At 35.9% G+C, this 24,236-nt stretch overlaps 1 protein-coding gene across 7 annotated transcripts in view; it reads left to right on the forward strand.

Moving 5' to 3' along the window:
- Window positions 1-24,236, forward strand: part of LOC122817706 (mucin-16-like) — a 261,441-nt gene that overhangs the window by 119,252 nt on the left and 117,953 nt on the right. For 6 of the 7 annotated variants that reach the window (XM_044090777.1, XM_044090778.1, XM_044090780.1 and 3 more), the window contains 16 exons: window positions 4,067-4,197; window positions 4,300-4,367; window positions 4,851-5,023; window positions 5,349-5,387; window positions 6,907-7,037; window positions 7,143-7,210; window positions 9,296-9,468; window positions 9,804-9,842; window positions 11,988-12,118; window positions 12,212-12,279; window positions 12,619-12,791; window positions 14,562-14,600; window positions 21,513-21,643; window positions 21,737-21,804; window positions 22,145-22,317; window positions 24,125-24,163. In XM_044090777.1, the coding sequence (XP_043946712.1) occupies window positions 4,067-4,197; window positions 4,300-4,367; window positions 4,851-5,023; window positions 5,349-5,387; window positions 6,907-7,037; window positions 7,143-7,210; window positions 9,296-9,468; window positions 9,804-9,842; window positions 11,988-12,118; window positions 12,212-12,279; window positions 12,619-12,791; window positions 14,562-14,600; window positions 21,513-21,643; window positions 21,737-21,804; window positions 22,145-22,317; window positions 24,125-24,163 (1,644 nt within the window). The remainder of the gene's footprint in view (window positions 1-4,066; window positions 4,198-4,299; window positions 4,368-4,850; window positions 5,024-5,348; window positions 5,388-6,906; window positions 7,038-7,142; window positions 7,211-9,295; window positions 9,469-9,803; window positions 9,843-11,987; window positions 12,119-12,211; window positions 12,280-12,618; window positions 12,792-14,561; window positions 14,601-21,512; window positions 21,644-21,736; window positions 21,805-22,144; window positions 22,318-24,124; window positions 24,164-24,236) is intronic. The other variant, XM_044090782.1, reaches the window with a different exon arrangement.

Consider the following 24,236-nt stretch of genomic DNA (forward strand, 5'->3'; position numbering starts at 1 on the left):
TCACGCTGCTTTTAATTTGGAACCAAACCTAATGGTGACACCTTAAAGTTAGGGAAAGGAGAGTAACAAAAAGGACCTAACACCCTCCCAGCCTGACACTCTTTGTCAATCAACTCTTGCAAAACCACCTCCCTGCCCTTGACAGACCTCAAATTTCTCCTCACCCTCCTGACCCCCAATACAGACTTAATTGAAAACCCTTTAGAAAAAACATTCTATCAACTCCGCCGCTACCAGCGGCAGTGGATAATGCATCAGTAAGTTCTTCATTACCTTCACCTTAATAGGTGAATGGTTCCCCAAAACTCCCTCTACCTCCCCAAAAGGCCCCCCCTTTAGCCCTGAAAATTAGCCCTACCACACCTGCCTAGCAACTCTGAATGGGAACTGTTCCAAGCTCTTATACCCCCAAAATGCGTTGCCTGACCCTCAACCTGACCCCCACTCCACACATTGTGTAAATGAATGTGCCCCCATACACTTCGAGCAAATATGAGCAAATCTACAACCCACCCAGGAACACCTACTGGCATTAAAATTCCAACATATCCTTGCACCTCTCTCAGATGGCTGAGATAATCTGCTACCCCCTCCACTGGTATCCATCATGGTGGACAGCCAAATGTCCAGATGTCTGACCTCCCAACACATAGACATTTTTACTGCTTTACACTTGTGAAATTAACCATGCATAACCGGGCATCAACCTCTGTGCTTCCCTACTAGTTAAAAAATAAGCCAAAAGAGGAAGAGCCAGCGAAGTGTCCCTTTCCAAACACACTGCCATATAGTAAATGAAACCTAGGACCCAGTTATCCCATGTCTTAGCCCGAAATCTCCCTACCCTTTTGCAACCTATTGCAGCCAATGCAGCCAAGAGGTCCTTTCCATTAGCCATCTCCACTTCAGTCAACTGTAGAACCCCATCTGCATCAATCAATTTAAAAATATTGATGAACTCCCCTTTCCAAATCTTCTCCTTTACTAACAGAGATATGTGCAGGGTCAATAAAATGGGAGCCCCTTCCTGTCGCAGGGCCTGTGATGTCAACCAATCCCCCGGCTGTAAAGCAAAATCAGACCCTACCTCATGGACATCCAGCCCTAACTCCTGATCTAACAGGGACAGGGTATCCTCAAAAACCCCTCCGCACTCGGCTAAAGCCTCCAAACTGCTACCCAGTAACCCCCTATGGACACCCTCACTGCCCCCTACCTTGCCCCCTACACCTGCTCCAGTCTTCTCATCCCCCCAGCTTGATGAATTATTACCTGCTGCTGATACAGGGGACATCATCACCTCTGTAGCATTCTCTGCTGATGCTGTCTGCTTGGCTTTCTTTGCCCTGGATGCCCGGGTTGTAGTCATCTGCCACTTCTTATGCATGGTTACACCCTGCCTGCTAGTTGTTGGTACCGCAGCAGGAATGGAATTGAACAAATCTTCAGCCTGTGCTACAATTCTGGCCCATCTCTCTCTTAAAGCCTCCTCTATAATCACCTAGAAAGAAACAAAGAAGTTAATGACAATAAAAAAAAAAAACTTGGCACAATAAAGTTAATCTCAATAACTACCTATTCTGCCACAAACCCATTCGCACTGCAGACACACACACTGTAGTCACCAAAGCCTTAGATCCCCCTGAAATCCCAGAGGGAAAAAAAAAACAAAAAACAAACAACTTCTTGCTTCATATCATGCCTTCGTCTTAATGATAATTCTATCTAAACTACCACACCTACCTCTCCTGTCTAAGCATGCATCACCAGCTGGCTGAATTGTCTATGTTCTCTGTCTCTCTTTTTTTATATATTAACCTATATATATATATATATATATATATATATATATATATATATATATATATAGCTATATATACTCATCCCCTATACAGAAACCCCCCCAAAAAATAGCCCACACTACCATGCGTGAGCGGAAAGCCATACAACTCAACAAGCGTGGGAAAGCAGAGCATCTCTGCTCTGCCCTCTCAACACTAGACCACCAGGAAATTATATAAGAACAAGAACCAGACTCTGCCATCACCACACACCACCGCAAAACCACACTAGATCACCAGGGATAAAATTCAAACAGTCATCCCACACAACAAACTGCTAGACCACCAGAGAAGCAAGTGACCAAACAGACACCCCACACAAGCACCATACACCAGCACTAGACCACCGGGGAATGACCAACATCCATACAACCCTCTCACTCTATCTCCATTCGAACTGCACAAACACAGTAGACCACCACGGAATCAACACTGCCATTTTACTTACCACCGCACGCCAACACTAGACCCCGGGGACGAAAGGCTAGGGGGTAACTGCTTGAAGACCAACACTCATCTCTTTATTATTTATTTATTTTTATTTATTATTCATTTATTTTTTTTTTATTTATTAATAACCATACGGCGCAGCACTGGCACCAATGCGCATGCGCATCCGGCCATTAACGGTCAGAAACCAGCTCACAAATTACAACACTAGACCACCAGGAAACATAATATTACAAAACACATAAACGGCACAACACTAGACCACCAGGGAAAGCTAAGCAGCAGGAATAAACTGAATGGTGCAGCACTAGACCACTGGAAAACATAATATTACAAAAACTCAAATGGCGCAGCACTAGACCACCAGGGAAAACTAAACAGCAATAAACTTAACTGCACAGCACTAGATGTTACAAAACTTATAAACAGCAAAGTACTAGACCACCAGGGAAAACTAAACAGCAGCAATAAACCTAATGGCTCAGGACTAGACATTACAAAACTTATAAACAGCACAGCACTAGACCACAGGGAATTACACAGCAAAGTTACTAATTAAAATAACGGCACTAGCCCACCAGGGAAGTTAATACTTAAACCAATCTTTCTAAGGATGGCCCAAAGATGAAGATCAATCACAGTTGTTATTTTAATCCTCCACACTTAACACCCACAGAGTACCCAACAAAAAGACCTAACACTACATTTAACATTCTTATATATCCTTTATACAAGCCCCACACCAGAAACAGACCTAACAATACATTTTACCTTCTTATACATCCTTTATAAAAAACAAAGGGGAATCCTTAAAAACCCAACTTTTTTTTTTGACTCACAGACACAAACAGATACATACAGATGGACATGCACATAAACATGTGCACACCTAAACCTACACACATATGTAAATGCACACGGTCACATGGGAACTATCTGATGCCCAAAGATATACAGATGCACCCACAAAGAGACACATTTACACACCTATTTACATACACAGATGCGCGCACACACACACACACACACACACACACACACACACACACACACACACACACACACACACACACACGCACACACACACACACACAAAGTCACACTGTTTGAGTAGCAATAATATCATCCACTCCTGACAAAGGGCTTGTGTAATCTGAAAAGCTCAAGTAATGACAAAATCTATGATGGCCTAACAAATGGTATTACATCACATCTGTGTTCCAGTGACATTATGTTTTCCATCTAGGAAGGTAAAGGACCATCTAAGGGCGTGGTAGACCATTTCTAAAGTCACCAGTCTGTCAGACATTGCTGCTAACATATATGATACTACATGCATTTACTAGCATGTGAGAACACTGATTAATGTTGACATATCTAGTCTCAGTAGGGTGGGTAATAGTCATAGATTAGGAAGGGGCTTTCATATCGCTCCCCATTATTTAAATATCAAAGTTTGCACATATAAATGCTGAAGGATAGGATGCTGAAATTGTGGTTTTCATTGTATTTTCTTATAGCTTTGCAACTACAGGTAGTAAATGAAGAATTTACTGCCAACTTCACAGCAAATAATTTTCCTACCTCTGGGAAAATGTATGAAACATTTTCTATATTTCTCTTTTTGCATACATTGTCAAAATGTCACATGACAGATTATTTGCAACAGAGAAGATTCGGTTAAATTTGCTTATTACTGGAATCAAATCTTCATGAAAATTGAATGAATCTGCTGTGATTTTAAAGTTATAATTTTCTTTTTTGTTTTGTTATAGCTTTGCAGCCTCAAGTAGCATTTCAGGAGTTTACTGTCAACTTCACAATAAATAATCTGTTCCCCTCTCCTGAGCTTAACAACACTTTGTCAAGTTTATATAATTCAACAGTGGCAAACATTTCGCACTTGGTGAGTTCATTACTTGTTGTACTTTTTTAATAGCATTTCACTTCTTTGCACATTTCCATCTGAAGAGGTAGAAGTAACTATGTTTGATTGCGTTTGTTTTAGTTGGATGAATTGTTTGCAAGAAGCAGCATTAATTCAACGTACAGTGGCTGTCAAATTCAGGGATTCAGGCAAGTATCAGCATAAGAACATTTTTATATTTAAAAGCGAATCATTTATTATTATTGTCACATACAGTCGACCAAATATTCAGCATTACAGAATGAAAGGTCATAACGTAGTAACTAGGCATGGAATTCTGAAATCACTAATGATCCTAGTTCAGTTTGCCAACTACCCTATAGCACTGTCTGGTTAAATCAGTTCCTCAGAGGTACACGTTGGTAAAAAAGAATCTGAGAGAATCAAACCCTGGACTACAGGAAGCAGTATATTAACAGCTCACAGCCTTACTACTCTGACAGACTAGTGGAATATACTAATAAAAATAGAATATCCATTTTATTAACTGATATGATATTTATCAGAAAGAATAAAGTTACTTCACAGAATGGTTACACCAGTTATTGAAAATGTTGAAACATATGGAAAGCTTGATAAATGGTGTGTAAGGAGACAACTAGAGATTTATCACTGTTTTCTTGAATCAGCAGAAGTGGGACTGACATTAAGGGAACGACCGTGGATATAGTCTGCAAGATCAGAAATGATTCTACAAGCCCACCATTTGACAGAGTAAATGCATATCATGAAGTAAGCCAAGCAACGAAGAACATCACATTACTGGGCCCATATATCCTTCAGCCTGACAGTCTCTATGTAAATGGTAAATTGTTTGTGTTTCTTTTTGAGTAATGCAAACACTTTAAAACAAGCAATAATAAGTGTTTTCAAACATGTTTACCTGGCTATTCTGATGGATGTGTCTACTGTTGTGCTACCTATTATGACTGTAGTAATTTTGTAAGACATAAGAGCAGGAGAAAAATGGACTTCTTTTTTGCATATTTTGCTCTTGCAAATAGTTAGAGACTTCTTGACATATTTCTTTGAAATATGTTGAATTCTGGCAATTTGACATTTTCATTAGCTAATTTCTTTTGAAAATCTCAATGGATATGATGATAATTGTATTTTTCTCTGCTATGTAGGTTATAATGAAAAACCCATGGTGACACCCTCTCCAACAAGTAAGTATTTATTCCCACCAAAAATAATGCATATGCTTTAGCAAAATACATGTATTTGTTTGTTTATTTATATGTACATACATTTGTTGACTTAGTAATCAATCATACTGATCTAAGTTTATTTTACTGTAATCCCTGACGAAAATCAGGGTGGGGGGATAAGAACATGGTACAGTGAAAATGTTCACTCTTTCACAGTTCTTACTTATAATTCCCTAACCCAAAGCAATTTAGACTTGTGAATGGAAACTCCAGATTGCTTACATTATATGGCTTCTTTGAAAGGAATTATTAAGGCCTTGGACAATAGATAATTAGCACACACAGCATGCCTTGACCTGGTCAAGGCATGGTGATACCATTTCACAGTCAAGCATCATTGAGAAGCAAATCAACCTAAATGTAAATCCCTGTATTATTCACTGGATAGCAAGGTGGTTACTGACAGAATCAGCAAATCAAGGTTGAGGACACAATCCTCCAGAAGGCTTGTCTTTAACAGGGTCCCCATTGCATAATACTATATTACTGGGGCTGCTCCTACTTGTTTTATAATTCTCTGATTTCAAAATTGGTTTCAAGGACTTTTGGCTGACTGTATATGTTTATGATAGCAAACCTGATGCCATCACCAGCTTCCTAAAGTACCCCCCCTCCCTGTTACACTAATGGTGCCCCCCCTTAAATGGATCAGGGATCTTGCTACATTTATTAAAATGAAGTCATGCATCCAAGGTCATTAAAAGTACATGTATCCAGCCCTGATTGTAGTGCATTGTGGGATTTGCAGTGATCAGGCTATGGATTATCCATCCAATCAACTGCCTAATATATACCTAGGAAACTACGAACCCGTTATTTTGTATATTAATGAATTTTATGTCACAGATTAGCAAAATCTACAGAAAAAACATTAATTCACTCTAAAGTTTACAGAGCACATAGCACATAATATACCATTAGGCAGAAAATATAGGCATTTTATTTATTAGCTTAACTAGTGCTTTCTTGAGTGGTGATTTATTTATTTATTGATCCATTCCTGAGCAATATTATTCCCAGCAACTTTACCTGTTACTTCTCCTTGGCTGTGCATGTTATTTGAACATGCAATAACTATTTAATAAAATTCCCATTAACAAAACTGACACTATTTCAGATTTGAATGTGTCAAAACATGCCATAGTTGAGACATGAGAAGTTTGTAGAGACTTGTGAAAGTATTGGTAGTTTAGTCCTACATGTAGTATAAAAAGTAAAAAGCTTTATGTTATAATTTTTTATCAGTTTTCTTTTCCTTTTAGAAATTACAAGTAATCTACTGAGCCATAAATGCAATGTTCATTCTTTTCATCTAATGTCATTCCTAGCATTTGGTCAGACTGGCAACATTTTCCATGACAGTCATTTAAGAAGTCAATGTGTTTTGTTGTTATTGAATACTAGTGAAACGGAAGAGCCATGTAGATGAACAAATCCTATATGATGCTAAATTGTTTTTCATTTTAATTTCGTAAAGCTTTGCAGCCCCTCGTGGTGACTCAACAATTTACTGTCAACATGACATTAAATAATCTACTATTTGCTCCTGAACTTAATGACACATCATCACATTTATATAATTCTACTGCCACAAATATCACTCATCTGGTGAGTTCATTACTTTGGATTCTTGATTTTAATTTTGCTAAGCTTGTGTTTCTGTAAGAGAATATATTACTAGCAATATTTAATTCTGACTTTATTTTGTTTCAGCTGGATCAAATGTTTGCAAGCAGTAGCATTAATGCGTCATACATAAGTTGTCAAATTCAAGGATTCAGGTAAGTACCAACATGAACATTCATTATTTTCTTTCATTTATTGATCTAATTATCTCTCGTTCTAAATCTCAGAGGAGCTGAAGTCTGTCTGAGATACCAGTGGATGTACAGCAGAGAGAAGCTAATCACAGCACAGTCATCTACCACAATACACTGGTTGTCCGGGGGTTAGGATTCCGCATTCCCACCACCATTGCCCAGGTTCATTTCCCAGTCAGACAAGCCTCAGTGCACACACACACTGGTACACCCACAATTACGCATGCTCACCCACATACATGCATGTGCATGAAGACACACAAACACACATACATTCATGCACATGGACACTTATGCACACACATAAAAATACATGCATGCACAACATACACACACACACACACACACATCCACTCACAGCCAGCCAGACAAATATGCATTTCTTTACATTCATCTGTACCCAAAGATACTCATAAAAACAAACACACACACATACATATATACAGGCAGAAAGACACACATGCATACATGTTCGTGTGCACACATACCACCAGGTGCAAAAATGTGCATGCTTGTATACACACACACACACACACACACACACACACACATACACACACACACACACACACACACACACACACACACACACACACACACACACACACACACACATACACACACACACACATGCATGCATACCCTCACATATGTGTGTACCCTCTAAAACATACATAAACATAAACATGCACACACACACTGGTACACCCACACTTGTGCATGCTCACCCACATACAGGCATGTGCATGAAGACACGCAAACACACATGCATTCATGCACATGGACACTTATGCACACACATAAAATACATGCAAGCATAACATACACACACACATCCACTCACAGACACCCAGACAAATATGCATACCTTTACATTCATCTGTACCTAAAGATACTCATAAGAATAAACACACACACATACATATATACAGACAGAAAGACACACACTCATACATGTTTGTGTGCACACATACCACTAGGTGCACAAATGCGCATGCTTGTACACACAAGTTCACACACAAACACACACACACACACACACACACACACACACACACGCATGCATGCATACCCTCACTAATGTGTGTACCCTCTCAAACATACATAAACTTGCACACAGACACAGAAATCACACATGCAATCCCATGTTTACATTAACCCACACAGATATACACTCACACTATTACTCATCTATGTGGGACATGTACATTAGGTTTGGAGAATTATCTCCTTACCTATTTTGGATGTAGGTGGAAACTGGAGCACTCAGAAAAAATCCCTGCAGAGGTAGTAAGGTCATACAGAAAGCACGGCAGTTCAGAAACAGACAGAAGAACCACAATCTGTAGAGCAGCAATCCTTAATGTTATGGTGCACAACAGGTAGTACAGTCACCTTTGATGAAGAGGGATATGGGTTCTATTCCTACAACAAGTAGTTGGATTACTTTTTTATTCAACAGTTCATGCAGAATGGTCAGGGTTTCAGCTAGAATCCCTGTAGTAGAGGGACTGATTCCCTCAGTTCTCATTTGCTTACTGCGAGCATGTGCATAAGTCACTTAACCAGGCATTGCTCCCAGATAACCAATGAAAAGGGACTGTCTGTCCAATGGTTAAGAAATGGCTATTATTATTATTATTAATTTGATCAAAGAGTATTTAGAATTTTAAAATGGTCTTTCTCTTTATCTTGTGTTATTAAATTAATGGAAATTGATTAAAAATGTACATTCCTAGGCTATCAGCCCTAGGGCCTATACAAGCCTAGCCATAACAATTCCCTGGCTGTTTCTTCATACACTATTTACTTCCTTAGATGTTTTATATAACTACAATATATATATATATATATATATATATATATATATATATATAGTTCACAATAATTTACTACGACATGATTCAAAAATGGTTATTACTAATTTAAAATATTACCTTACCAGACATTTGAACTAGTACATATATCGAAGTTGTTTGAAATTACTCTAGTTTTAAGATATTGTGTTACAGAGAGGCATTTATCAGTAATGTATTCCTTCAACAGAAGTGGGGATGGTACAGTTGGGACAACTTTTGATGCAGTCTGTTGGATCAGGAATGATTCTACAAGCCCGCCGTTTGACAGAGTAAACATGTATCATGAAGTGAGTCAGCTAACCAACAATACTACAACTCTGGGCCCATATGCAATTCAACCAGACAGCCTCTTTGTAAATGGTAAATGTTATGTTTCTTCATTAGTAATGTGAAAAGTAAATAAACAGTAATAATATTGCTAGAAAAACATGTCTGCTAGACAGTTCTTACTGGTTATCACCACTAGACTTTTATATTTCATAATATGATATATTTTGTAAATGCAGTGCCTAAAATAATCTCAAATTTAATTTATTACTTGTTTTTGCTATACTAGTAAAAGATAATATTGTGAATGATGTGTTTATCTAAAATACTCTGATAAATATTTACAATTTATTTCACTCGAGTAGGTAAAGCTATTTGTATAAAATCAGTCTAGTTGTAAGTTTACTTTTTTTTTCCACGCTTTGTAGGATATAATGAGAAAGCCATGGTGACACCTACTCCAACAAGTAAGTCTTCTTTTATTTGAAAATATTTCTTAAACACACACAGACGCATGCACAAATGTATCCAGACTAAGAGCAACACAAACCACACAAAACCAACAATCTAAATCTAGATGGGATGTTTCAAATTCAGATTTGATTAAAGCTTAGTTGTGAAAGAATTACAACTACATGCAAAATATATTTAGAGTGACAACTTGTACTAAGTTGTCTTTAAATTAACACATTTAGTGCCCTATTTTTCAGTAATTCTAAGTGAGATACAAGCCGCTAGGTGCTAGCAGTCCCATGATAACAGACAGGACATTTATTAAGCACAAACTAAGTGACATGTTGCAGGTGTTTACATGCACATAAATGCACCCTGCATGGACCAGTAAAAGCACTCTTTCTGTAGTTATTTAGTATGTCTAGCCATATTTTGTACCAAAACCCAGTAGGCAGTCTAGTCAGTAGCTATGACATAAGACTCTCTCCCTTGACAACCTCACTTATCTGCATTGCTCTCATATGTAGATATACAGGAAGTTTTACTGTGAAAATCTGCTACAGATAAAGCTGTAGACCCCTATGAAACTTTTGCCATCTCCCCCAAATTTTCGATTGCCTATGAGAGGTTTTTTACACTATTGCACAGGAACACCTTTTAAATTTATAGGAGTCCAGCAATGACACCAAGAATATGGTCATTACCACTGCATGGTGTAGATATTGACTAAGGATGGAAAAATTGTTGCTGTTTTGGTGACAGTTGAAGTGCTCAGTACAGAGATTCAGAGAAAATGAGGTGCATTCATTTTAGCAAATGTTTTCAAAAAGTCTACAGATAGTTTTATTTCCATTTTTCAAAGATATTCAGGATACAATGCAGCAAACTATGTCATTTATAATGCAGTTTTGAAACTTCCTTTGATGACATACAACTTATTAAAATGGACTTCAGATTTTTAAATTTTTTTTACTTACAATAAGAAAGGCATGATCGTGTTACACATATTATTCAAAGTGGAGAGTATAAATTAAGAAGTTTATATTACATATCAGTGCAACGGTACTTTTAAAAGATATTTTACATTAATACATTTTGTCAGCAGGTATGATCACCTTTTGAATAGGTAGACAGGAATAAAAAGGGATGCCAACTCCCTTACAGATAGTGTTAATAGAAATACAGTTTGTAGATAATGTAGCTTGGGGTCACACAAATACACAAACACAGACGCGCACACACACACACACACACACACACACACACACACACACACACACACACACACACACACACACACACACACACCGATACACCCACATGTGCATGCTCATATATTCAGAAAAACAACACACACATGCATGAGTGAATTCACATCCACACCGACATGCACATGCAAAAATGTAGACATTCACAGCATAATACAGATTCAGTTGATTTGCACACATAACAACACACTTGTATGCATAAAACTTCACTTGTGAAATATAACAAAGGATTTAATCAAACATCTATGATGATCCACATAAGAGGTTACAACCATGTATTGGCAGTTCCCTAATCATACGTATATCTATCTATCTATCTATCTATATATCTATCTATCTATATATATATATATATATATATATATATATATAGAGAGAGAGAGAGAGAGAAAGAGCTACTGAAGTTAGTTTAAACTAAAACTAAAGAGTTCAGAGTTCAACTTGGAAACTTCTGATTGGAGATAAATGTAATACTTTTTTAGGCAGTATGATCAGTGCATGTACTGATTCAAAATTGTGTTTGTTTTTAAAAAGTGGCAAAATGTTTGATTTCTAAATTCTGACACTCTGCCCTTTTAAATGAAAGTATTGAATAAATAGTAAACATATTTGGAATAGTGACACTAGGATGCTAATATTGAAAAGAGAAAAAAAGGCTCACATCTCCTTAAAGGACTGACAGAAACATTAAACAACTGAATTTATAGATGCAGAAATATATTCTTTCATATGCCAATTAATCAATTAACTGATTCATGAGCAGTCAGATTACTGACTCTTTTTATTAACAACTGCATAACTGCATTTTTTAAAATTCCACTGAAGTTAAAATTAAGTTGAGAAAGCCATTTTACTGCTCTTTGATTCATAAGTTTTACTTTTATATTACAGCAGTGATGCCTACACCAAATTACTCTCAGTTTACAATAAATTTCACTGCAACTAACTTACCGTTCGTAAGCCAACTGAATGATCCGACATCTAATAATTACAAGTCCGCAGTGACAAACATACAGTATCTGGTAAGCTTGACAATAAATACAGTTATTTGCATGAAGATTGCCTTCTTTATAAATGAGAGATTCCAATTATATCGCATTATTATTGTCTTTCAGTTGGACAAAACTTTAAAGAACACCTCCATCAATAACATATACGATGGATGTCAAGTAGTCAACTTTAGGTGAGCAAAATACAAAAGATAGACATGCTTTATTAAATTGATAAATGCTAATCTGATCTCTGACTATATTTTGTTTACTGTATTTTATACATGAGAAAATAAACTACAACACACCATGGTGTGAGTTTCTAAATGGCAGAGTTATTAATATATTGCTATTACAATAAATTGAATTTCTTGATTAGAATATGTGCAGTGTGGTTTAAAACAGCAAAACAAGTATTTTTTATATAAAAAAAAATCTGATAATGATAATTTTACACATATTGGATGGAATTGCCATCTGAATTACCAGTAAGAAGCACTCCAGCTAAAGTAATTAATTGTCTTTTCCTACAGTAGTGAAAATGGTGGTGTTTGGACAAAAGTGGATGCAGTCTGCAAACTTAAGAAGGATCCATTAAGCCATCCTTTTGACCGAGTTAAAGTTTATCATGAATTCAGTGACACTACAAAGAACACTACAACACTTGGCATATATACTCTTCAAAATGACAGTCTTTATGTTGACGGTAAGTAACGTTTCCTGCTTAGCTTTATTACAGAGTGGTGTAGTACCAACTGTTTTAATTTACTGAGAGACATTAAGAACCTTATGGAATTCCCTCTTTGTATTCTTTTTCTCTAATCTCACTTCAATCTGAAAAGAAATTGCTCTATTTTTCTGTTGAGCAACCTTACTATAATGTTTCATGTGGAGACACTCACACATATACACACACACACACACACACACACACACACAGAAGTAAACAGCCCCCTCTAAAATTAGCATGCTGTCAAACCATTATAATTGATAATTGGTTGTAAATCGAGAGCTCAAGTTACTTCATCTCCATCTTCATCTTCCTCATTAATGCTTTCTCCATGTCAGTGTTCTTCAGTCACTGCTCATTGTGTCTCAAACTTGTTTTTATGACTTAACAGTGCACACAGCATCAATCCTAAGAGGCACTCCTTTCCTGTCTTTACTATCCTGTTTTGCTATTTTGCTATGCTTCTTTTAGGTGGGCTGCCTCCTGAGATTCTGGCCTTTCCTGACTCTTACATCATCTGTCTGTAGGACTTGAAGTGTGAAATAATATTGCCACATCTCTGACCTCGCAGCAGAGTGCCAGACGTTGGAGTGCTCTGGCACTATGACTGTAAATGATGTTGATGGGGTCTTAGCTTATCTAGGTGAATAAGGGCTGTACACCTGAAAGAATAATTAATCTTCTTATGTATTATTTTATGCTACAGCTTTGTTTACAAGCTACAATGTATTATGAGCTTGTGTTTGACTGAAGACAATCTACTGCCTTTACTTGTCTTATAACAATAAGCTACTCTCTGTTTTTAAATAAAAACAATGGATCTGAAGCCCACTTTGATTATCACTTGAGGGTATGGAGCAAACATTAATATTCATATAAGATGAATATATTTGAGAATGTAACTGACAGCAATGCCAGCAAAAGCTTGAAACAATAGAAGGATTCTTATTTTCCTATTTTCCTCTCTGTGCATAGCCAAGACTGCATCCTTTTTTGATTAGGAAAAAATATGATTTTGGTTAGTTTTTAATTAATATTTGGGGGGGGACAGAATGTTTATATTTTGGTTTCGGTATATTACTAGCTATTTTGCCATATTTATGCTCCCTGATTAGTACAAATCAAAGAGAAGGATGTCCTGTTCTATTGATCCTTCCCTAGCCTAATGCAGCATATTGGGGAAAACATTTACAGCCAAGCCTTCTGTTCATACCAGTTGGAAATCTTTAACTTTGTATACAAAATGTGCAGTGCTGGTTACATTTACTGTGGCATTCTTTGACCCGATTTTCTATATTCTGTACTATGACAAAATTGCATTTTACTGTAAGGTAAAGTGTTTGCATTACCTGCATTAATCAACTTTGATAGGCGGTTTGCAGTTGGCTGCCTGGCCTGCATTGTAACACAATATAGGAACCTCAGTCAAGTAAACAGCAACCCAGCTTCTGTTTTCCTATGGACTAAATGCATTAAATTGTAACTCATTATATGTGTAAAGATGCACTCAGGAATTCAAATACAGTGCCTAACAATAACTTTTATAAGCAGTCTTAATGCGATTTTAAAGTAATCCTAATATTTTGAAGGGTAATCATTCCCTTAAGGTTGTATATTTGTTATTCAAGCTTAAATCTGGAGATGATTTTTAATATGCAATATTCATTACTTTGTATTAAGCATTGTGTTTTAATACGGTTAATTTTAGATTATAATTCTTATTTGCTTTATTTTAATTTTTTCCAGGTTATAATGAGAGAAACCAAATGATACCACCAACAACAAGTAAGTCCAAAACTCCTGATACTTGTTTAAAAATGTATATTTGGCAAGAAAATGTGACAATGGGCCATTAGACAGTGTAGAGGGATACCAGGGCTTGTTTCTTGCTCTCTTTTTCATTGAGGAGGTTTTAGGAGTTTTTGGCACTCTGTTAATACCTTCTCACTTGAAGATGTGTGGAACAACACATGCACGTTCAGTGCATATGTCCCAGGAGGGTTTTCATCTTTATGCTCTGACTCCACCTGTTCCAATATACTTGATAACATCCAAGCTGCTGTCATGGAATATACCATTGCAATGCATGATCTGATCATGTGATACTGCCTCTGCAACCATGCAGACAAGCAACTTTGTGTGTTTTCTGACCTCCACGAGGGACTGTACTATGGAGAGTAAGCACACAACTCTCCCTTCTTTCTAAAGAGAATTGAGCAAGTTTAACCCTCATCATTCCCCACTTCCAACATAGCACATTCCATTGGAAAGGGGCATATTTCCAAAACACGGGGGCTGTTTATCTTGCACTTCTGTCAACCATCTCCTTTGCCAACCAATACTTGTCAATAAAACCAACATTGACATTTGGGAGTTTCATTTAGGCAAGCACTCCTGTCAGTGTCTCTGTCTGTCTATCAATGTACGTACACACACACAGACACACACACACACACACACACACACACACACACACACACACAGACACACACACACACACACACACACATATGCAGATATGCAGACATTCACACAGGCAACACACAGCTTGAATCATCTGTAAAGCATTGACTTCTAGTCTCACTCAAATTCTTGACTAAGACCATACAGATAAAATACCTTTATAAAAGTTATAGATCGAGGTATATGCCTCATCAGAACATTTGTGTTTCACTGCTATAGTGCTATATAAATACTCAATACTTTGCAATACTACCAACCGTGTGGTTTGATATGGTAGTACACCTACATCTGTTGTCTTGATGCAATATGACTGCCAGAGTAAATGCTTACGCAATCCCTTGTTGGTCTGTAGAACTACAAGGTCATTTCTCCAGTACCAGCACAATACATAATCAGTTCATCTACCCACAGAACAACACACTTGCATGTATAAACCTTCACTTGTGAAATATAACAAAGGATTTAATCACACATCTGTGCTGATCACATAAGAGGTCACAGCCATGTCTTGTCAACTGGCTGAACATACTGCTGTTTCTGGACTGTCACATTTGTTTACACAGCCTTGCAGCCAGTGCATGTTGTAAGTACCCTCGGTGCATCTTCCTGTTGTCCAGCTGGCACTGACACACACTACCACAATGACATCATGGCCATGTTTGTAGGGAAACAGTCACAAAAAGGTACATCAACACAAGAATCCTGAAATTGTGTGCACGTTGACAGATTATTGAGTAATGAATTTATGTATGTATGCATAAGTGCATCTATTTATTTATATTTCTAACTGAAATACTCTGAGACAAAGTCCATTTTCAGTGCAGACATGGGGGGAAAAGCCCTGTTAATTAAATATAAATCTATACCTATCTATCTGTCTATCTATCTATATCTATCTTATATATAGAGAGAGATACATATCTTCATATATATATATATATATATATATATATATATATATATATATATATATATATAAGTATCTGTATCTCTATTATATGTATCTATATCTCTCTAAATATGAAATAATTGCAGTTGCCATTGGGTATTTTAGAATAAATGTGGTACTCCTATATAAATGAGGGAGAAACAGATGTATATATAGACAGAAACAGATGTGTGTGTGTGTGTGTGTGTGTGTGTGTGTGTGTGTGTGTGTGTGTGTGTGTGTGTGTGTGTGTGTGTGTGTGTGTGTATATATATATATATATATATATATATATATATATGTATATCTATATATATATATATATATATATATATATATATATATATATATATATATATATATAAGTATATCATTTTTTGTATGCATGCATATATATATATATATATATATATATATATATATATATATATATATATGTATATTATATATATATATATATATATATATATATTTATATTACAACGTCGAATTCACAGGAGTTCGAACGCTGTAGTATCGAACCATGAAGTTTGAAACCCCATAATTAAGAAAACACAGAACAGCGATTTTTTTTCCCAGCTAAAAAAAAATCACTGATCCATTACAAAAAAAAAACCCTTACACTTTAACCTTAAACTAAAGCGGGGGGCTTCGTACCCCACACCCCCCCAACATGTGCCCCCCACACCTCCCCTACCTAAATATACCAACTCTGAGATCGCACCACAGTGGAGGAAATAGCAAAGCCCCGAAAACTGCCTACCCTTTTTTTCCCTGGGAAAAATATCGGTGTGCCATGGCTTCGCTATTTTCATATTTCGGACATTTGGGTTCAATATTACAACGTTCAGACTCCTGTGAGTTTGACATTGTAATATAGACCCTATATATGTATATATATATATATATATATATATATATACATATATATATATATATATATATATATATATATGTATAGATATATATAAAAATATATATTGATATATATATATATATATATAAATATATATATATATATATATATATATATATGTATGTATATATATATATATATATATATATATATATATATGTATGTATGTATCTAGGTTGATTCATTTTGTGTAAACTCATTTCACTGAATCACATTTTACTGAAAGTAAGTAGTGTAAGACAAATAGAACTTATATGCCCTTCTCCCCACTGTAGTGCAACCCTGGAGTTAGTATATATAGTTAGGGGTGGCTGGGGGGCTCAATTCCCCCCATCTACTTCGCTATTATATTTAAGAATCTCATTTCACTGAAAGTTAACAATATAAAACCAAAAGTAGGTTGGGGCTACACCTCCCCAATGTGGGGGGCTTTGCCTCCCACACCCCCCAACTATATATACTAACTCCAGGGTCAGGGGAGAAGGGCATATACATTTTATTTGCCCAACAGTACTTTCTTTCAGTGAAATGAGATTCAGCGAAATGAGCTTTCAGTGAATCAACCTAGATCTATATATATATATATATATATATATATAGAGAGAGAGAGAGAGAGAGAGATCTATATAGACATAGATATATATAGAGCTACTGATGTTAGTTTAAACTAAAAGTAAACTAAAATAAAACCAGAACAGTAATATGAGATTTGTATGACAATTCATCTTGGAAACTTCTGATTGAAGACAAATGTAACTCATTCTACATAGTATGATTAGTGCATGTACTGATTCAAAACTGTGTTTCTTTTTTAACAAGTGGAACGATGTTTGATTTCTACATTCTGAGACTTTACCCTTTTAAATGAAAGTATTGCATAAATAGTAAACATATTTGGGGTTGTGACACTTTAGGATGCTGATACTGAAAAGGGAAAAGAGCTTACATCTATCTAAAGGAGTGAGGCAAACAATAAAAAATGAATGTATAGATGCAGAAAAATATTTTTCCCATATCAATTAATCTAATTACTGACTCATTTTACAAAGAACTGTATTTTTTAAAATTCAAGTGAAGTTAAAATTAATTAGTGGAATTAGTGGAACTGTATAACAAAACGGGACTTGGGGTAATGCGTATTATTGTCAAAGACAATGATACTAAATTGCAAAACCTCAGAAAGGACATTGTGGTCTTTAATTCAAGCATTACGAGTGATTTATTATTTTTTGAATACAAAGAAAAGTACAACAAAATTTTGATAGATTTGGAGAAATATGTCAAGGACAATATGGCTAAAAAACAGTCTAAATTAAAAAGGTGCATGAAATATTATGCAACTGAAAATTTATATTCTGTTAATTTATATGATAAAGGTGTTAATGATGCTTTGGATGTTGACTATGTAGGCAATGATGTACACGGTTCAAATAAGGCTGGTAACTCTAAAATAAACGGGCCTGTTAAAATACTGCTAAAGGGGGAAAGGCATGTGAAGTTAGGGATGAAGCTTTTTTAGAACAACCCCTCCCCAGAACCAAGAAGATTGGAGCCCTTGAGGAATCAGGCAGACCAGAGCGGGTTTAGACAACGGAACCAATGGATATACAATCAGAGGGGCTGGAGGGAGAAAGGGCGACAGAGTTACCGATATTAGAAAGTATTTACAATTCTGATAATATAATTATGCTTAATGAAAAAGAGTGTGAACATCATGATAATGCTGAAATTCTCAGAAATGGGGATTTTGTGGTGTATAATTTCACTAGCTTAGCATTGACTTCTGCACATTGTGATTTGCTGAGTAAAGGCTTCTCGTTTGTTCCGCACTATAAAATGGATATTGCCTCCTTGTTATTGGGTTTAAGACTATACACACAACAATTGAATCTGAAATTGTTTTTTCCACAGGATGATATGTATGTTGCAGGGGGCCTGAAAAGAACTAGTACTTTTATTCCTTCCTACCATAGGAAAGTGATGATTTTTGAGTCCCTATGTGAAACGGAATTTAGGAAACAGTTAAAAGAGAATGTATGTGTATTATACTGACAATCTAAGCAAAAATGAAAGGGAAGCATTATATGAGATCAAAAATGATAGAAGGGTTAGATTTATGAAACCCGATAAAGGGGGAGGGATGGTGGTGATGTCAAATTTTGATTATAGTTCTAAGATGTTTGAGATATTAAGTGATTCATCTATCTGTACCGGAGTTCTTGTAATGAGATTAACTATGCTTATTCTAAGATTGACATGGAATTATTTGATGCCTTTTCACAGGATATTATTAATGGGGCTGAACTTGAATACTTGACTGTGGATGATCCAGTTATTCCCGTGATTTTTGGCATTCCCAAAATCCATAAGTGTATGGAAAGCCCACCATTTAGATGTATTGTGGCAGCTAAGGGCTCAAAGACTGAACCACTAGATGCTTTTATTGATCACTACACGAAACCTATTATTGCTATCAGGGACCATATTGCGAAGGATTCTTGGCACTGTCTTGAGATGTTGCGAGATGTGGTATCTATTGATAATGTGATTTTTTTGACTATAGATATAGTCAATCTTTTCTCCGTGATTCCACATGAAGACGGTGTTAAAGCCTATGAAGAATGTTTATTTATGGCTAGTGGGATGACAAATATGAGAGTCAACTTCTTAACCAGCCTTATGGAAATTGTTTTGGAAAACAATTTCCTTGTCTTTGAGGGCAAATATTACTGCCAAACTACAGGTGTGGCAATGGGGGCAAAATGTGCCCCCGTTTTTGCAAATGTGGTTTTATTTGAATGGGAGAAGGAGATTATCTTCAAGTCTAGGTTTATGTCCAAAAGTATTAAATATTTAAGATTATTGGATGATATACTGATCCTATGGATAGGGACAGAACCTGAAATTGAAGATTTTATGTCTTTTTTGAATAAAAGTACAGTTTTTTTGTCCTTCACTCATAGATTTAGTAGTGAAAAGATTGAGTATTTGAATATCCTTCTTAAGAAAAGAGAAGGAAAGTTGATTTCAACTATTTTTAGGTAGCCAACACACTTGAATGGGTTGCTCCATTATGACAGTTGTCACCCCCCCCACCAGAAACAGTGGGTAGTGAAAGGTCAGATGTGTAGGATATCTAGGCTTGTGAGTGATGATAATGAATTTAGGAGTGAAATATACACACTGATTGAGATGTTTACTAATCGTGGGTACCCCCTGAAAATGTTATTAAAAATTAAAAAAGAAGTATATAAGAAAAGAGGTAATGCTTTTCGTCCTATTTTGCGGGCTGGGGCTGTTTGTCCCAATGCTACTACAACACCTAATGTTATGGTGTTGAAATATAATCAGGATTGTCCCTTACTTGTAAATATTTTAAATTCTGTTTGGGACAAGAGTTTTGATATGGAACTTAAAAGTAAATTGGGTGATAAACCACAGGTAGTTTATGGAAGGGGCAGGAATTTAAAAGATATATTGGATCAGAATGATAGGAGATTGAGGGGTACTTACAGATCTAGAATGTATAAATGTGGTTGTTGTAATTACTGTAAGTACATCAATAATGGCCCCTATGTTACAGTTGAGGGTTACCCACGAACCTTGGAATGTCCTGAATGTGGAACATGCACCACCTCTAACATTGTATATATAGTTACCTGTAGCACAGGCTCGGCTTTCTATGTTGGAAAAACTATACGTAGATTGAAGGATAGAATAGCAGAGCATGTGAGGGACATCAAAAATAAAAAAGTGAGTAGTGCACTCTTTAACCATTCTGCAGTATTCACAATTTGAAAAGATTTTTGTTTTTTATTATTGATAGGATTGTATTGAGTGATGGGGGGGGGGTAATATGAAAAATAATTTGGAGTTATGTGAAACTAGGTGGCAATTGAGATTAAATGCCAGATATTTACCTGGCATTAATGACTATATCTCTGTTGCCCCTTATTGAAACAGATGTCCATGGTTGTATAAATTTTATAATAAATTAGAGTTATATATATATTTTTGCTATTTATCAATGTGTTAGTTTTTAACATAGATGTGTTTACATATTATGTAGTAACAAAAGTTTTATATTTAAATGCTTTGGGTGTTAATATATATGTGTTTTAACTGAAGCAGCAGTCAATTATGCGTGTGACATCAAAGGTTTTATCTTATTTAAAGGAAGTGCTGTTTGAATATGGTGACTCTGATGAAGCCTGAGATTGACAGGTGTAAGCACTTAGTCTGCCATTGAGATATTAAAGCAGTGTTTCCAGCTCAGTTATCAGTGTGGTGTACTCTTCATTTATTATTTTTTGTTTGGAGGAAGTTAAAATTAAGTCGATAGAGCCATTTTACTGTCCTCTGATTCATAAGTTTTACTTTTATATTACAGCAGTGATGCCTGCACCGAATTACTCTCAGTTTACAATAAATTTCACTGCAACTAACTTACCATTCGTAAGCCAACTGGATGATCAGACATCTAGTAATTACAAGTCTGCAGTGGTAAACATACAGTATCTGGTAAGCTTGACAATAAATACAGTTATTTGCATGAAGATTGCCTTCTTTATAAATGAGAGATACCAATTATATCGCATTATTATTGTCTTTCAGTTGGACAAAACTTTAAGGAACACCTCCATCAGTAACATATACGATGGATGTCAAGTAGTCGACTTTAGGTGAGCAAAATACAGAAGATACACATGGTTTATTAAACTGATAAATGCTAATCTACAAAGTATATTTTGTTTACTGTATTTTACAAATGGGAAAATAAACTGCAAAACACCATAGTGTGAGTTGCTAAATGACAGAATTTTATTAATATGTTGCTGTTACAATAAACTGGATTTCTTGATGAAAATATTTGCAGTGAAGTTTAAAACATCAGAACAAGTATTTTTTATAAAAAACGTCTGACAGTGATAATTTTACATATAGTGCATGGACCTGACATGGTAATTATGAATAAGAAGTACATGTAGCCCAGCTAAATTAATTAATTGTCTTTTCCTACAGTAGTGAAAATGGTGGTTCTGGGACAAAAGTGGATGCAGTCTGCAAACTTAAGAATGATTCGTCAAGCCCTCCATTTGACCGAGTTAAAGTTTATCATGAATTCAGTGCCACTACAAAGAACACTACAACACTTGGCATATATACTCTTCAAAATGACAGTCTTTATGTTGACGGTAAGTAGCATTTCATGCATGGTGTTATTACAGAGTGGTGCACTAGAAAAATGTTTCTAATTTATTGAGGGACAATAAGAGCCTTATGGAATTCACTTTTTGAATTCCTTTTTTCTAATCTCACTTCATTCTGTCTAGATCTTACCTCATTTTCTGTTGAGCAAAATTACTATAATGTTTTACAACATGGACACACACACACACACACACACACACACACACACACACACACACACACACACACACACACACACACACAAGAAAACAGTTCCCATTTACTATTAGCATTCTGTTGAACCATTATAACTGATAATTGGTTGTAAACCCAGTGCTAAAGCTACTTCATCTTCCTCTTCATCTTCCTCATTAATGCTTTCTCCATGTCAGTGTTCTTCAGTCACTGCTCATTGTGTTTCAGACTTTTTTATGACTTAACAGTGCACACAGCATCAATCCTAAGAGGCACTCCTTTCCTGTCTTTTCTATCCTGTTTTGCTATGCCTCTTTTAGGTGGGCTGTCTCCTGAGATTCTGGCCTTTCCTGACTCTTACATCATCTGTCTGTAGGACTTGAAGTGTGAAATGATATTGCCACATCTCTGACCTCGCAGCAGAGTGCCAGACGTTGGAGTGCTCTGGCACTATGACTGTACATGATGTTGATGGGGTCTTAGCTTATCTAGGTGAACGAGGGCTGTACACCTGAAAGAATAATTAATCTTCTTATGTATTATTTTATGCTACAGCTTTACTTACAAGCTACAATGTATTATGAGCTTGTGTTTGACTGAGGACAATCTACTGCCTTTACTTGTCTTATAGCAATAAGCTACTCTCTGTTTTTAAATAAAAACAATGGATCTGAAGCCCAGTTCGATTATCACTTGAGGGTATGGAGCAAACATTAATATTCGTATAAGATGGATATATTTGAGAATGTAACTGACGACAATACCATCAAAAGCTTGAAATAATAGATGGATTCTTATTTTATGAGGGGGGGGGTTACCCCTTTTCCTATTTTCCATTCTGTGTACACCTAACTCTGCATCCTTCTTTGATTAGCAAAAATATGATTTTGGTTAGTTTTCAGTGAATATTTGGGGGGAAAAAAACAGAAAGTGTTTTGGTTTTTGTGTATTACCGGATATTTCTTCAGACTGCTGTTCTCTGATTAGTACAAATCAAAGAAAAAGATGTCCTGTTCTATTGATCCTTCCCTGGCCTAATGCAGCATATTGGGGAAAACATTTACATCCAAGCCTTCTGTTCATACCAGTTGGAAATCTTTAACTTTGTATGCAAAATGTGCAGTGCTGGTTACATTTACTGTGGCATTCTTTGACCCAATTTTCTATATTCTGTACTATGACAAAATTGCATTTTACTGTAAGGTAAAGTGTTTGCATTACCTGCATTAATCAACTTTGATAGGCGGTTTGCAGTTGTCTGCCTGGCCTGCATTGTAACACAATATAGGAACCTCAGTCAAGTAAACAGCAACCCAGCTTCTGTTTTCCTATGGACTAAATGCATTAAATTGAAACTCATTATATGTGTAAAGATGCACTCAGGAATTCAAATACAGTGCCTAACAATAACTTTTATAAGCAGTCTTAATGCAATTTAAAGTAATCCTAATATTTTGAAGGGTAATCATTCCCTTAAGGTTGTATATTTGTTATTCAAGCTTAAATCTGGAGGTGATTTTTAATATGCAATATTCATTACTTTGCATTAAGCATTGTGTTTTAATACTGTTAATTTTAGATTATAATTCTTATTTGCTTTATTTTAATTTTTTCCAGGTTATAATGAGAGAAACCAAATGATACCACCAGCAACAAGTAAGTCCAAAACTCCTGGTACTTTTTATAAAAATGTATATTTGACAAGAAAATGTCACAAAGGGCCATTAAA

Source organism: Protopterus annectens, chromosome 13.part0 (genome assembly GCF_019279795.1).
Source record: "Protopterus annectens isolate FY-2018-M chromosome 13.part0, PAN1.0, whole genome shotgun sequence".
In the NCBI taxonomy this organism is placed as follows: domain Eukaryota; kingdom Metazoa; phylum Chordata; order Ceratodontiformes; family Protopteridae; genus Protopterus; species Protopterus annectens.